We start from the raw sequence: 15426 nt of genomic DNA on the forward strand, positions 1-15426 counted from the left end.
AAGAGACTTAGAAAAACTACCAGAAAGTAAGAAATTATCAGAAGCCACTAGGATGGACTTGTACTATTCTGGAAAGTTAACTAAATTTAAGAGAATATTAAATCTTCCTGAATTTATGTAACAAATATAATAGTTCCAAGGGCATGGAGAAAAAAACTCGGAAATATGTCAAAGACAGGCTGGGTACCCGTAGCTCAGTGGTTTGGATGCCGGCCACATGCTCCTGGGCTGATGGGTTTGAACTGCCCAGGGTTGATAAACAACAACAAAAAAACAGCCAGGCATTGTGGCAGGCACCTGTAGTCCCAGCTACTAGGGAGGATGAGGTAAGAGAATCGCTTAAGTCCAAGAGTTGGAGGTTGCTGTGAGCTATGACGTCACAGCACTCTACCAAAGGTGACAAAGTGAGACTGTCTCAAAAAAAAATCAAAGATGGGACCTCTTTTCCTAATATTTGGCCACATTCCTCAGACTCCATGTGAAATATGAGTCAAACTCAAATACAAATCTCAGGCCACGTACCATGGCTCACTCCTGTATCCAGCACTTTGCAAGACCAAGGCAGGAAGATTGTTTAAGGCCAGTTCAAGACAAGCTGGGACAACATAGCAAGACCTCATCTCTACAAAAAATTAAAAAATTAGCCAGGCATGGTAGTACACACCTATAGTCCTAGCTACTTTAGGGGTTAAGTAAGGCAAGAAGATCGGGAATTGGAGGTTGCAGTGAGCTGTGATTATCCCATTGTACTCCAGTCTGGGTGATAAAGCCAAATCTTGTCTCAAAAATAAATAAATAAAAACCACAATAAAGAGTGAGCTTCCTTTAGTCCAGTTTACTAAACCCATCTAAGAAGGATAATTCAGAACATCCTAGGAAGGGATCTTTACCCTAGAAGGTTCAAGGTGTGTGATGGCCGAGTTGTGACAATTATAGCTGGCCTCCTCCTGCCCACTAAACACATTATAGAGCTTCAGCTGTCCCGTGCAGGTACCAAGCATCAGGAACCGTTCCCGTGCTGAGAATGCACAGCAAGTGAAGCCACTCTCATCCTCATTGGCTTCCCGGAACACTGAAATAGGACGGAATCTAAGCAAAAAAAGAGAAAATCAGAGACAAAGACTATATAGGGCCTCAGAAAAGGCAAACTTTGCTAGAAGAATGGAAGAGAAAATATAGAGCATTAATGCTTCTTGGTTCTTCCAAAATCAGCGACCTTCAGTGGTTCATTTACATTTCAAATGATAACAAAGGATCTCCATTTATAAACTTAAATAACAAAACTTCCAACATTAAAAATCCATGATCCCAAGCGGCGCCTGTGGCTCAGTGAGCAGGGCGCAGGCCCCATATACCAAGGGTGGCGGGTTCAAACCCGGCCCCGGCCAAACTGCAACAAAAAAATAGCTGGGCGTTGTGGCAGGCGCCTGTAGTCCCAGCTACTGGGGAGGCTGAGGCAGGAGAATCGCCTAAGCCCAGGAGTTGGAGGTTGCTGTGAGCTGTGTGACGCCACGGCACTCTACCGAGGGCAATAAAGTGAAACTCTGTCTCTACAAAAAAAAAAAAAAAAAAATCCATGATCCCACAACCTTTATAATTATTATATAGAGTAAGAACGGGAGGCAACTTGGACCACCCAAAAGCAAGCTTGGAGCCTGAGTAGGGACAGTGTGTTGCATGGGTTCTAGAAAACATACTTGAGAATACAGAGATGTAGTCTCTTGTAACGAGAATAGAGTATTCAATATATTGTCAACAACCACATGAGGAACCCATGCTTGGCAAAAGATGGTACAGTTACATTGTTTGTGTATTATACAAAGTGACAATCAGTAATAATTTTCAGGCCAAGAAAAAGGTTTTAGGACCAATCACTCCATGCTGATACTAGCCAAACACTTTTGAGTTAAATAGAAAAACCATTCCAATTCCCAGGGAGAGGGGGGCTTCTTCTTACCTGCTAAAGATAAGGTGCCTATCAAAGCAGCCACCATCCACCCCTCCATACTTTGGAAATGATGCCCTGCGGTTTAGTCTTGAGGTAAAGTTTATTGGCGCTTGCCGCCTCTGTTTTGGCTCAGGACACTGGTGAGGAGTAAAGAGAGAGAAAGGTGGGCAGGTGGCAACTGGATTCTTGCAGCGGGCATGTTGTTCTCTGAGATATTCTGTGATGATACTGTCCAGTGTAGGTGGGGAAGGAAGATGTCTGTCCAACTGCTTTTTTATGGCTGGGCTTTGGCTATAGGCGCCATGGTCCGACTTCTGCCGCAACACTCTGATTTTCCTGCCATTGCAGGGTGATGGCCTCTCTCTGATAAAGCTGATTCTACCAATCAAAGGGGAGTTGCCTGTATAAGATGGGCCGGGCAGAGCTTGCGAACCCTGGGGGGGACGTGGTTGAGGATGGGCAGTAGGGACAGAAGGGGCAGAAGCACCCACGGCAGCATGGCTGCCCAGTCGAGTTGCAATGCCATTGGCAATACGAGGGGTGCGGGGAAGAGAGACAGGAGAAGCAGCAGCAGTGACTGGGGTAAAAGCAGAAGAATGGGAGGCAGCAGTCATGGGCAGGTCCGCCTCTTTCGTCAGCACAGTTGCTGTCTCTCCAAGCCCTTTAGAAATAAGATGGTTTCGTATCAACAAAAGCAACTCTTTCTCAGGGAAGGAAATTCTTGACTGGGCAACAACATCTGCTTTCTGCAGTCGTGCCAGGGACACATCAGTGCCAATGAGAAGCGGTTTTCCTGACACCCGTTCAATGAGCTCAGCGGCATACTTGCAGAACTTGACATGGTCACTACGCTTGTCCTGCAGCACAGGCTCTTTCATCAGCTGCTGGATCTGGCAGCTGCTGAAAAGGGGCAGTTTGCTGATGATCTGCCGGACAGTGCTACTGCGAGACAGGCCGACCAGGGCTTTGCAGGCCAGGGCTCGGATCTGGTCTGCATCTGTGATGGGCATCTTGATGGACAGTAGGGACAGGAGCACTTTGATCCCATTGTTGGATTGAACCACATTCCACATCTTGGCCAGGGTGTGCTCACTGCTTTTGGGGGTTTGAGGCAGCTTTCTCCGAGGAGTACCAGAGATAAATTTGCCAATACTAGATATTCGGTTATCCGGGCCACACACACAATTGATGATAATTTGAAGTGCTGACTTCTGAATTTCAGCATCATGGATAAAGAACTCACCCTCAGCCACTCCCAAAATAATGCTGATACCTATTGGGGAAAAACATTATATCATAAAACTAATGACCAACTTCAATGGTTATTCCAGAGTCAAAACTTGGGAGTTCTATTCATTTTGCTTTACTTTTTAAAAATTACCTCACTTTTAAAAAAGTACAACAAATTATTTGTATAAACTACAATCACTTCTACCAGAATGTGTCTTTATGATGTAATACCTTATATAAAGTTATTAAATAGGAGAATGATGTCAGTATTATATAGAAGTCACCAAGGTTCATGTACAATTTTTCCCAGATAAAAGGAGCAACAATATTGGTAATAAATTAAAACCTTCTGCAGCTTCAAAGAGAAAAAAGCCCTCAGCTTTGATCCTACTGTGGTACCAAAATCTTTCTACTACATACTAAGAACATCAATAACAAGTCCCTGAGCCTTGGGCTTTCTCCGCAGAGTAATGTATCCTAGGACCCTTAGCTAGTACAGTCCTTTCCATACTCACTTCAGCAATACCCTCATTAACCCTGCTCTTAATAGAGTGTATTTGCAAACAAAGTCTATTTTCCTTTTTGTAAGTATATGACAGTTTCTACCTATTTTGAGCTACTTAACAATTACTGGCTTTTTTTAATGTACTGATTACAAAGTTGCTTAAGTCTTTTACTACCTACCCCAACTCATTTTTCCTCTAAACTTTATTTTTAGTGCAAGACTTTGCAGAATATAAGGTTTTCAGGACTGTACATGTAGCATTGCAGAAAACTTGTGTTTACTAGCATTAGTCCCTATGTGAAACTGGCACCTATAACAAGGAACCATATTACTTTTTGTTCTAATATTCCAAAATCGAGTGAGTAACTAGAACCAGAATAGCAAAGGAAAACAAATCCAGACCAAAAATGGCAAAAATGGCAAAGTACAACCTACCTATGGTAGAGATGGTAGAGCCAGCCTCATCTAGCACGTCCACCGATTCTGCCAACTGGAGCTGGATTTTTGGTACCACAGTGAGGATAGCCAGGACATCCAAAGCAAAGCGCACAGTATCATTCCTGGATAGGAAGAAGAATTAGTCAAAAGGAAACTAAAATACAGCCATAAAAAATAATCACAGTTAAAAAGAGAGAATAGACCAGAACCACTACCTGTGTGGCTCTATGCCCAGCTGTGACATCAAGACAGGATTTGTTAAATCACGTGACATTATTTCCAAAAAATATAAGAAAGGAATTTATACCTATCAAACTGCTAAGATTAAAAAAAAGAATAATCCCCAATGCTGGAGAGTACATATAAAGACAATATAACATAATACTCTCAAAGTTTTCATGGGACTAGAAATTAGTACACACTTTCTACAGGGTAATCAGGAAGCACAAAATGAGAGATACATGGAACACATTAGAATATATTCATAAACTTTAGTCCAGACATTTCTCCTCTAGCAATCTGCCCCAAAGAAATAATCAGAGATACAAAGAAGTATTTATGTACCAAAATGTCCATTAACACATCATTTAAAATAGTAAAAGAATTAGAAAACCCACATACATAAAATGAATAAATTATAGTATACCCAAATCCAAACTACTCTACACCAGTGAGAACTGTTTTCAAAGACTCTAAAGCAACGGTTCTCAACCTGTGGGTCACCCACAGGAACTATATTAAAGGGTCGCAGCATTAGGAAGGTTGAGAATCACTGCTCTAAAGGATAAAAGAAAGGGCTCAAGATACATTAATGAAGTAGAAAACATAAGATCTAAAGGTAAAATTCTAATGATACCAAGTGTCAGCAAGAAGGTAGAAAAATGAAAGCTCTTATATACTGCTAAGAGAATAAAGTGGTATTAATGGTATTTTACAAGTAATTTGACAATATCCAATAAATGTAAAAATGCAGATACCCTACCAACCAGGTTCTACACATCATATCCTTAAGAGAGACTCCAAAAGGAGGTTATAATACAACTTACTTAATAGAAGAACAAAAACAAAAAAACCTCACTAAATGTCCATCAATACAGGAATGAACTATAGTATAGAAATACAGCATAAATCACAAAAACATAAGGGTGAAGAAAGCAAGGTGCAAAAGATGCATTTAGGAAAATATATAATTCCAAAACATACAAAGTAGTATTATATTATTGCGTATGGACACATGGTATGTATTGTATTAACATATTAATGGAGAGAATACAGTCCAAATTCAGAAGAATGATCACTCGGGGGTGGGGGAAGGAGGAGAAGAAATTGAGAAAGGAATTGATGAGAATTAAGGAAGAAGCAAATTTGGCAATATGCCAGCCCTAATTAAGATTGGAGAAGTTATTTTGTTCTGTGCCTTTCTGTATTTCAAAATATTCATTAAAAATATGAATTTGATTAAATAGCATAATCTCAATTATATATATTTACAAACATGGACTAAAAACTAGAAAGAAAGATAACAGTGGTTAAGAGCAGTTTTCTCTAGGTTCTGTATATTTTAAAGCATTATTAATTTTATTTTTAAACTCTCAAAATCAAGGACATAATTTTTTTCAATATCCAAATATACATTTACCAGTAAAAAAATGTATTTTATATCCTTGCTAATTATCTTTTGAGCTTTAATCATCTTTGAGCAGTTCTCTAAATAAATAACATACTTCTTTTCAATACTCTAAAACAGCAGTGCTAAAAGTATAGTCACCAAGAACTATACCTGGAAGTCCTCGAGACCCTTTCAGAAGGGTCTGTCTGAAGTCAAAGCTATTTTCATAACAGTACTAAGATGTTGCTGAATGCACTCTCATTCTCTCACAAGTGTGTACTGGCGTTTTCCAGGGATTATGTGGTGTGTGATATTGAATACAGAAGCAGATATGAGATATTAAGCCAGACGTTTTTTTAAACTTGCTAAAATTATCTGGTTTTATTCTGGAAATTTTTCATAAAAAATGCAAACATGAAAAGGATTGACATTTTTAAATAAATGCATAAATAAAATTTTTACATTTTTCTCAATTTTACTTTCTAATACAGTAAACATTTATAGATATAACACAAAAAACAAAAACTCTAAAGAGTTCTTAATAATATGATTTTTAATATGGTAAAGGGGTCCTAAGACCAAAAAGTTTAAGAACTACTCCAAAAGTACCCCATTATAAATAACCCCTGGGATTTAGCAAACAGATTATATTCACCCTAAATAAGCCCCTCTTAACTTTATGGCAGTGGGTGAATAGGCAAAGAAGGTAAAAAACTTTCTTACTATCTTACTTCAGACCATCTTTTCTAAAATATAGTGTTATTTCTTTTTACATCATCTCCAAATAGAACCCACCCAACCTCCCGATTATATCAACCGCCCTTTTCTGAGCCTCATCCTGCTTGGCTCTGACTGCCCTTAACTGAATTGTGAAAATCATAACCATATGTTGAATTCCAAGAGTAAAAAGACAGTCTTATACAAAAGTAAAATAAACATTATATATGGTTGTTAAGTAGTAGCAGCATTTAAACTCTAAGTACCAAAGAATACTGGGACTCTAACCTCAAGGTGGAATTTTAACCCCAGCTCTGCAGCTGCAGCCATGTAAATTATATAATTTCTCTAAGTACAGATGTTGATCTCTGCCTATTGTGTAATATTTACAAACACCACGACCATATATATATATATATAAGCACCTTGTAAATTAAAAATCATATTTTCATGCTTAATTTAGTTTCTCTGATTCAAGTCCAAAATTTAAATTCAATTCAACAAATGTTTATTAAGCATACGCCTTGTAAAAACCAACATGAACTTTAGCCAAAAGCAGGCTCACACTTCATTTGAAACCACTCTCTGGTCCCACCTTGCATAATAGGTCTTCCAATTGCAGGCAATAGAAATAAGCTGCAACAAGAGTTGCACACAAGAAAGTTTGAGGAAGACTTCAGCTGGTTCCCAATACAGCTGCGCTGGTCCATATTCTATCAAAAACTCCATCATTTCCACAATCTGTTCATGAGTATATGAACATGCCTATAAAGGAGAGATATGTATTATTATTACATATGACTCTATCATCTGCCTGCTACATCCTTAACCACAGCTCACTGGCCAAAAAAATTTTAAAAATAAAACTAATAATAGCTTTCAAATTCCACAATTCTTGAGTCAATAGCCCATTTGTGAGAGATAATGACTTTATACTGTTCAATCTTTTGTGAGTAGACTCAAAATAACATTTCCTCCAAAATAACAAAGGGTTTCTTTATGCATACGTTTCACAGCTCAAGAAGAGAGAGATACACCATGTAATTGATTTCAAGTTTTGATTTTTGAAATATGCAGATACTGATCTTGATGCCAAAACATTAAGTTCCAAAATGATAGGGAAGTGAAGTTACAGCCACAACCTTTCAGGAAAAAAGTCCACACAGGAGGCAGGATTATCTAGTACCTGTCATAAAAGAAAGCCCTTTTATACCTATTTAAGTTCATCTTTTAGTTCTAATATCCCAAAAAAGTAGCAACTTACAGCTAGGAGCAAAAGAAATCCTTGAAATTCACCTATTACTTCCATTTTCAATTGTTCTGCCTCAATACATGGCAAATTTAATCCAACAATGTATCCAGCAGAGATTCAACTGATCTAAATGTGAGTTTCACAAGATGCTACAGTGTTAGTAGAACTCTTCTTTGTAAGACAAGGTCCTCTCACCTTGTATGGGGGTTGAGGGTGAACAAGAATGCCACCCTCAGTCCTCTGAAGTGACTGCTTCACTTGTTCCAATTTAATAGCCAGGTGAGCCTCGAAGTACTTGCGCAAGGCCATGCAGGTATGTTTCCCAGTTTGGCGGCTAGCAAATATTTCATCATCACTCAGAAGTGCCCCCTGATCTTCCAAATTTAAAATTTCCAAAGTACTAATCTATTAAGAAAGAGGCAAACAATTGGTGCAAAATGAGGGGGGAAAGAACAAGAAAACAGAGAAAATAAAAGGATAAAAAGAGGAAAAGACTTAATAATTCTTTATGCTCAACAAAATTGACAAATATCAAAGTATATCTACATATACAACATGCTAACAGCAGCTATAAGAGAGCAAAACATTAAACCTGTACTGAAAAATGACAAATGCTAAAAGAAATACAGGTAAAAAGCTATTGCTTTCAGAAAAATCTACAGCAATTCCCCCAGAGGAATAGTATATTTATCCAAGGCAAGTCTACAATGATACTAAGTCCTCTCACCACTAAGAAAAAGAGAAACTTATGAATAAAGGGGTAAAAAAGATTTCACATAAGTAATAGCAAAACTCCTCCAATCAGAAGATTTTTTCTTCAATGGTGTCCTACTAAAGGGCAGCCACAATAAGCAGAACCCCTATTGGTAGAGAGAAAAACCACTGAAAGAACCTTACCAAGTTCACCAGACGGCGAAGACCATCATAGCGGTCAAAGAGCTCCAAGACAGCCCGGAATGAAAAGCAAATTGAGAAAAACATGGTAGCATGGCAGCATCCTGAAGCATGAGAACACTCCATTAACCACAGAGTATAGTTCACCACATCAGACAGAACATTGTGGGGATGCATGCAAACCTGTGAAAAAATAAAAACAAAACATAAAGCTTTTAAATTTGAGGTCAAAGGAATACAATGACCATTCCCAGTCAAGTCATTCTTTTTTTTTCAGAGACAGAGTCCCTCTATGTAACCCTCAGTAGAGTGCCATAGCATCACAGCTCACAGCAACCTCAAACTCTTGGGCTCAAACCATTCTCCTGCCTCAGCCTCCCAAGTAGCTGGGACTACAGGCACCTGCCACAGAGGCCGGACATTTTTTGTTGCAGTTGTCATTGTTTTAGCTGGCCAGGGCTGGGTTCAAACCTGCCAGCTTCAGTGTATGTGGTTGGCACCGTATTGGGTTAGAACCTGCCAACTTCAGTGTATATGGCTGGCACCGTAACCACTGTGCTACAGGTGCCGAGCCCAGTTAAGTCATTCTTAAAAGTTCACCTTACAATTGCAATTTCAGAATATAATCCATTCCAAACTTGAAAACAACCTAAATTTAACAAATATTTAAATTCAATTTATACTTAATGCCAACAAATATTTACATCATTTAATGCTCACAATGGCTATTACATAGGTTTTAGGATTTCCACTTAATGGATGTGGAGGAGACTCTCAGAAAGGTTAAGGGACTTCTCTAAGGTGATAAAAGTGGCTTGAGACTTCTGATACTAAGTTTAGTATCCATTATCTCATTGACACAGCTGCACACATTTTGATGTCTACTATGGTTCAGATAATAAAATCATAAAGCATCTCCTAGGTTACTTGGTACTTTTTTCCTCTATCTTAGCCATAATTAACTTTGTATATACACATACAGATTAGTTTACTATTCTCAAAAGACTACCTATCTCACATAATGTTGAACTCGAAATAAACAAAAATTAAGGCTGATTATCTTATTTACAAATAAGAACAGATGAATAAATACACAAGAAGAAACTTACCAGTTTTACTCTACCAGAAAAGACATGCCACACAGAATATTAGGAAAATGTTTCACGCATAGAAACAGCAAGAGTCTTCTAAGAGTTGTCTAGGGGCCTCGCACTCTTCAAAAGTACTACCTACTTAAAATTCTTTTATTTCTTTTTTTTTTAAAGAGTCTCCCTTTGGCACCCAGGCTAGAGTGCCATGGCTTCAGCCTAGCACATAGCAACCTCAAACTCCTGGGCTCAACCAATCCTCCTGTTTCAGCCTCCAAAGTAACTGGGACTACAGGTGTGTACCACCTCACCTGGCCAATTTTTCTGTTTTTAGTAGAAATGGAGTTTTGCTTTACTCAGACTGGTCCCTCAAACTCCTGAGCTCAAAGGATCCTCCTGCCTCAACTTCCCAGAATGCTAGGATTTACATGTGTGACCTTGGCCACTTACAATTCTTTAAAACAAACAAACAAACAAAAAATGACTAAATATGACAAAGTCTTAACTAGAAAAACAGCAGAACCAAATAAGGAGTGCTTGAAGTGGTGAAAATAAGTGGAATGGTTTTATTTCCATCACTATTTGTTAATAATATACACAAAGCATCATCATGTTTTTACAATAAATGACTTAAAAATGTCCCTCCACTTAGGGGCATCCAAAAAGTGCCTGAAGACTAATTAATCATAATGCCACAGAAATGGTAAAAACTAAATAAATCTCCTGGTATCCAATCCATCCTGCATTTTCCCAGTAAAGTCAGAAAAAAAATAGAAACTATTCTAAACATTTTACAATTTTTAAATTATTACTGGTGTACCTGAAGACAACTTTATATTTTTAAAATGCTTTGTGAAGACCAATCACATTCCTTGCTTCATTAAAATTCACTCCTTCAACTATTTTTTTCTTAACTAAAAATTATCCTGCAAATATGTTCTTTTAAAGGGACTACCCACACACACACCCAATCCCACGCCCATAGACCTGAATAGACTGAACTTACTCTTTCCATGGCATCCTGGTTGTAGGAAAGATAATACAAGCACATGGATACACCAGTTGCAGCCATAGAAGGACGAGGAATTTCCAATAATTTCTGTACTCCACCATGTGCAACAAATTCTGTGGCAAACTTGTTATGGAGCAGAAGAGATGCAAGATACTAAACAACAAGAACACGAGTTACTACAAACACAAAATCTCTTGGCTACTAAGAAAAAAAAAATCACGAAATCTCTTGACATAACATAAAGCTAATCTACTAAGTCTAACATCCTCTAGGTAAACAACCAGCCCCTCACAAAAGAAAAAAGAAAACCAGTATCATGTAAGAGAAACAAAAATCTAAGATTCTCTAACATTCTCTTCTCTCTTAACACCAAAGGTTTGTATGAAGGAAAAAGTAAATGAAAAATGCTGCTATATAAATAATGATATAACCCTATAATCATTTTATTATTACACAAATTCCCTAAGGACTTCTACTAACCTTTCCATTTTAAACCTTTTATTAAGAGGCCTGACAATTAAGTTCGCAAACTCGTCCTAGAAAAAGTGCTACATACCTCATTGTTGAATATCCCTATGGTCACCTTCGAAGTACTCCCCTGGGGAAGCTATACACCAACACCAGCATATAGTCTACCCTTCAAAGTAATTTTGGAACTCATTTTCTGGAATGGCCATCAAAGCTGTCATCGTATTACCCCTGATGTCTTGAAAGTCATCAAAATGTCTTCCTTTCAATATTTCCTTTATCTTAAGGTAAAGAAAAAGTCATTGGGGGCCAGATCGAGTGAGTGGACAGATGTCCCAATACAGTTATTTGCTTACTGACTAAAAACTCCCTCATAGTCAGCACTGTGTTAGCTGGCACATTGTTGTGAGCCATGAGATGTTGGCAAAAAGTTCAGATCACTTTTGTCTTTTTCACGTAGCCTTTTCAGCACTTCCAAATAGTAAACTTGGTTAACTGTCCAGTTGGTAAAAACTCATAATGAACAATCCCTCTGATATCAAAAATCGTTAGAAACCATTTTGACTCTTGATTTGAACTGATGGAAATATTTTGGTCATGGAGAATTGGCTGACTTCCAATGTGCACTTTGATGCTTTGTTTCAGAGTCGTGTTGGTACACCCATGTTTAATCACCAGTGATAATACGGCCCAAAATATCTTGCCTCTCCAAGAGGTCTTGGCAAACTGTGACATTCCTTTGCTTTTGTTCATTGGTGCACTCCTTGGCAAACTATGACACTCCTTTGCTTTTGTTCATTGGTGAGCTCCTTCAGGACTATTTTTGCACACACCTTTCTGATGCCAAGATTTTCAGTTAAGATTTTCCTATTTCTCTATCGATGTTTACCTGTTCTGCTATGCTTCTCACAGTCAGCTGATAATTTTGACGCACAATTCGATTAACTTTTGCAATGTTTTCATCAGTTCGGCTTATTACTGGCCACCCTCACCTCTCTTCATCAGTGACGCTTTCTCTCCTCTCAGAAGAAGTTTAATCCATTTATATTCATAGCATTATCCCTGTAAACTTGGACTAACATGTCCCTGATTTCGCTTCCACTCTTACCAAGTTTTACAAGAAATTTAATTTTTGTTCATTGCTCTAATTCAAGCTCCGACGTTCTTACAATGACACACAAAAACATGCAACAGTAATGAACATCACTCAGCAAGACACTGACATAAGTCAACACAAATACAGCCGTAGGAGGCACTGATATTCCAAGGTTGTGAAACCTTACATAACTATTGCTACCAATTTGAGCACACAGTGGCAAATTTGCGAACTTAATTGTCAGACCTCATATATTCAGCTCTGTGTTCTACCTTTGGCTTAAACAACTAATGAAGTCTTTTTTTAAGACAGAGTCTCCAGCTGTCACCCTGGGTAGAGTGCCATGGCATCACAGCTCACAGCAACCTCAAATTCTTGGGCTTAAGTGATTCTCTTGCCTCAGCCTCCCAAGTAGCTGGGACTACAGGCGCCTGCCACAATGCCCAGTTCTTTTTGGATTTTTTTGGGTTTTTTGCAGTTGTCGTTGTTTTAGCTGGCCTGGGCCAGGTTCGAGCGCGCCAGCCTCAGTGTACGTAGCGGACACCCTACCCAATGAGCTACAGGCACCACCAACTAATGAATTCTTAAACTTCACCTTCTTTTAAATTGATCCTCGATATATCCCAAAGTAACAATCTTGAGCAAATTATCAAAACTAGTAAATTTTTAGAGCTAAGAGAATGTCTATTTTAAATAGACATTTAAAAGTCTGTTATCTTTTAAGTTTAGTTAACTTCTTACTCAATTCCTACTATCCTCTCTAGGATCTCCTGCTTTTTAAAAGCAGGGAGTGCACTGCAAGCAGCAGGCTATTTGATGACTAAACCCAGGCCAATGTGGAAAGGGTCTAGAGAGCTAGAGCTCCCCCTCCTGTTTCTACCAACATGCCTTCCAGGCACAGACAATGGAAATTTTCAATTACGTGTTTCTATACCTGAACAAATCTCACCAAGGTCAACAGCAAAAACAATAGGTACATGTCCTCTTTAGAACTTTGCTTCACACCCAGACACAGGCTAATCCTTAAATATAACTCAAAGTCCTTCTCTCATTACCCTGTATTTTCTCTGTTACATAGTCTCTACCAAAATTCTACCTAGTCCTTATGATAAGGAGTAGCTAAACCCTTCAATACCACTTATAACTCCTCACACAAAAACCTATAGAAATAGCAGCTGCCGGCTCAGTGCCTGTAGCTCAAGCGGCTAAAGCGCCAGCCACATACACCTGAGCTCATGGGTTCGAATCCAGCCCGGGCCTGTCAAACAACAATGATGACTGCAACCAAAAAATAGTCGGGCGTTGTGGCAGGCACCGGTAGTCCCAGCTACTTGGGAGGCTGAGGCAAGAGAATTGCTTAAGCCCAGGAGTTAGAGGTTGCTGTGAGTTATGATGCCATGGCACTCTACCCAGGGCAACAGCTAGAGGCTCCGTCTCAAAAAAAAAAAAAAAAAAAAAAAAAAACAAGAAAAAGAAAAGAAAAGAAAGAAACAACAACTGCCCTAGAGTTCTGTTTCTCCATTGCATCCTGTTCAGGACCAGAAGTTGAATCTGAAAGCAGTATCTCTGAGCTACTGGAAACAACTCTGATCTCCAGCTTCATCTCATGAGTTTACATACTTCATACAGCACATCCCACATGTAAGGAATACATGCTACTCCAATTATGTCTGACCTCCTCCAAGTGTAAAATTTCTGAGGCTAAAAGGCAAATTTCCTCATTTCTATCCCATTTTAATATACTCTGAAACTATACCAATGCAGTAGCCACACATGGCTAATTTAACTAAATTAATTAAAATTAAATTTATTAGTGGCACTAGCTACATTTTAAATCACACATGGCCAATAGCCACAATATTGAACAGCACAGACATAGAACATTTCCATCATCACAGGAAGTACTATTGGACAACATAGCTCTGGAACATCAGTAATAAAGTTGTTATTTTAAGACCTTAGAGCATCTCTTCTCTGAGGTCTATTTTAGAAACTACTATCTGTCAGGAAGAAGAGACTCCCTCCTTTGTATTCCCACACTTTTTTTCACAATATCTATAATATTTAAAAGTAATTATAAGTGTACATGTCTGTCTCTCTTAACCAAATCATAAAGGCCAAAGACTTAAGATTTGTTCATATACTGGCCTCTTTGTATCGCTAGCCCCTGAACATAGCACCTGGCCCATAAAAATCACTCCAGAAATGTTCACCAAAGAATAAGGCAAAATGTTTGCAAATGGTTAGAAAAATAAGCTGTTGGCTGAGCATGGTGGCTCTGCCTGTTATCCTAGCACTCTGGGAGGCCATGGCAGGTGGATTGCTTGAGCTCAGGAGTTCAAGACCAACCTGAGCAAGGGCAAGATCCCATGTCTCTAAAAATACAAAAACTAGCCGGGCACCCTCGAGGCAGGTACCTGTAGTCCTAGCTACTTGGGAGACTGAAGCAAGGGGATTGTTTGAGCCCAAGAGTTTGAGGTCGATGGAAGCTATGATGATACCGTGGCACTCTATCCAGGGCAACTGTGAGACTTTCTCTTAAAAAAAGAAAAAGAAAAATAAGCTGTTCAGCAAAGGGAACATTAACTAGAAGGTGACTAAAGAAATAGCAGGCAGATTCAAACTCAGTAAAGGGAAATGATTTCATAGGTTGCAAAGGAACTAAACATAGGAGGGCAAGTAAGTCTAGCCCACCAAGTCCCTATCTATCCATGATAATTAAGGTACCAGTAATCTGAATAAAGAGAGGTAAACTTGTAAATAACATTGTAGCTATTATACAGTTTTACCTAACAGGTATTATAGTATTCCTATAATATTAGCTCTTTGAGAGGTCAAGGCAGGAGAACTGCTTGAGGGCACGAGTAGAGACCAGCCTCAGCAACACAGTGAGACCCCATCTCTACAAAAAATATAAAAATTAGCCCCATGTGGTAGAATGTGCCTTCAGTCCCAGGTACTTGGGAGGCTGAGACAGGAGGATCACTTAGGCCCAGGAGTCTAGGGTGGCAATGAGTTATGACCATGCCATTGTACTGGAGACTGGGCAACAGAGAGGGACCCTGTCTCAATAAAATAAATAAACATAAATAAATAAAGGAAAATAACATTTACAATCTCATCTATAAAATAACTTTTCATCTTTGTTTTCTTTCTTTTTTTTTTTTTT

General features: G+C 38.7%; 1 protein-coding gene across 1 annotated transcript in view; it reads right to left on the minus strand.

Moving 5' to 3' along the window:
- DCAF1 (DDB1 and CUL4 associated factor 1) overlaps window positions 1-15426 on the minus strand; it is a 79869-nt gene that overhangs the window by 25858 nt on the left and 38585 nt on the right. The window contains exons 9-15 of the mRNA XM_053600722.1: window positions 10688-10846; window positions 8597-8776; window positions 7895-8104; window positions 7043-7212; window positions 4119-4243; window positions 1958-3221; window positions 891-1089 (exon numbers count right to left, since the gene is read on the minus strand). Of these exons, the coding sequence (XP_053456697.1) occupies window positions 891-1089; window positions 1958-3221; window positions 4119-4243; window positions 7043-7212; window positions 7895-8104; window positions 8597-8776; window positions 10688-10846 (2307 nt within the window). The remainder of the gene's footprint in view (window positions 1-890; window positions 1090-1957; window positions 3222-4118; window positions 4244-7042; window positions 7213-7894; window positions 8105-8596; window positions 8777-10687; window positions 10847-15426) is intronic.

Source organism: Nycticebus coucang, chromosome 8 (genome assembly GCF_027406575.1).
Source record: "Nycticebus coucang isolate mNycCou1 chromosome 8, mNycCou1.pri, whole genome shotgun sequence".
Taxonomy (NCBI): Eukaryota; Metazoa; Chordata; class Mammalia; order Primates; family Lorisidae; genus Nycticebus; species Nycticebus coucang.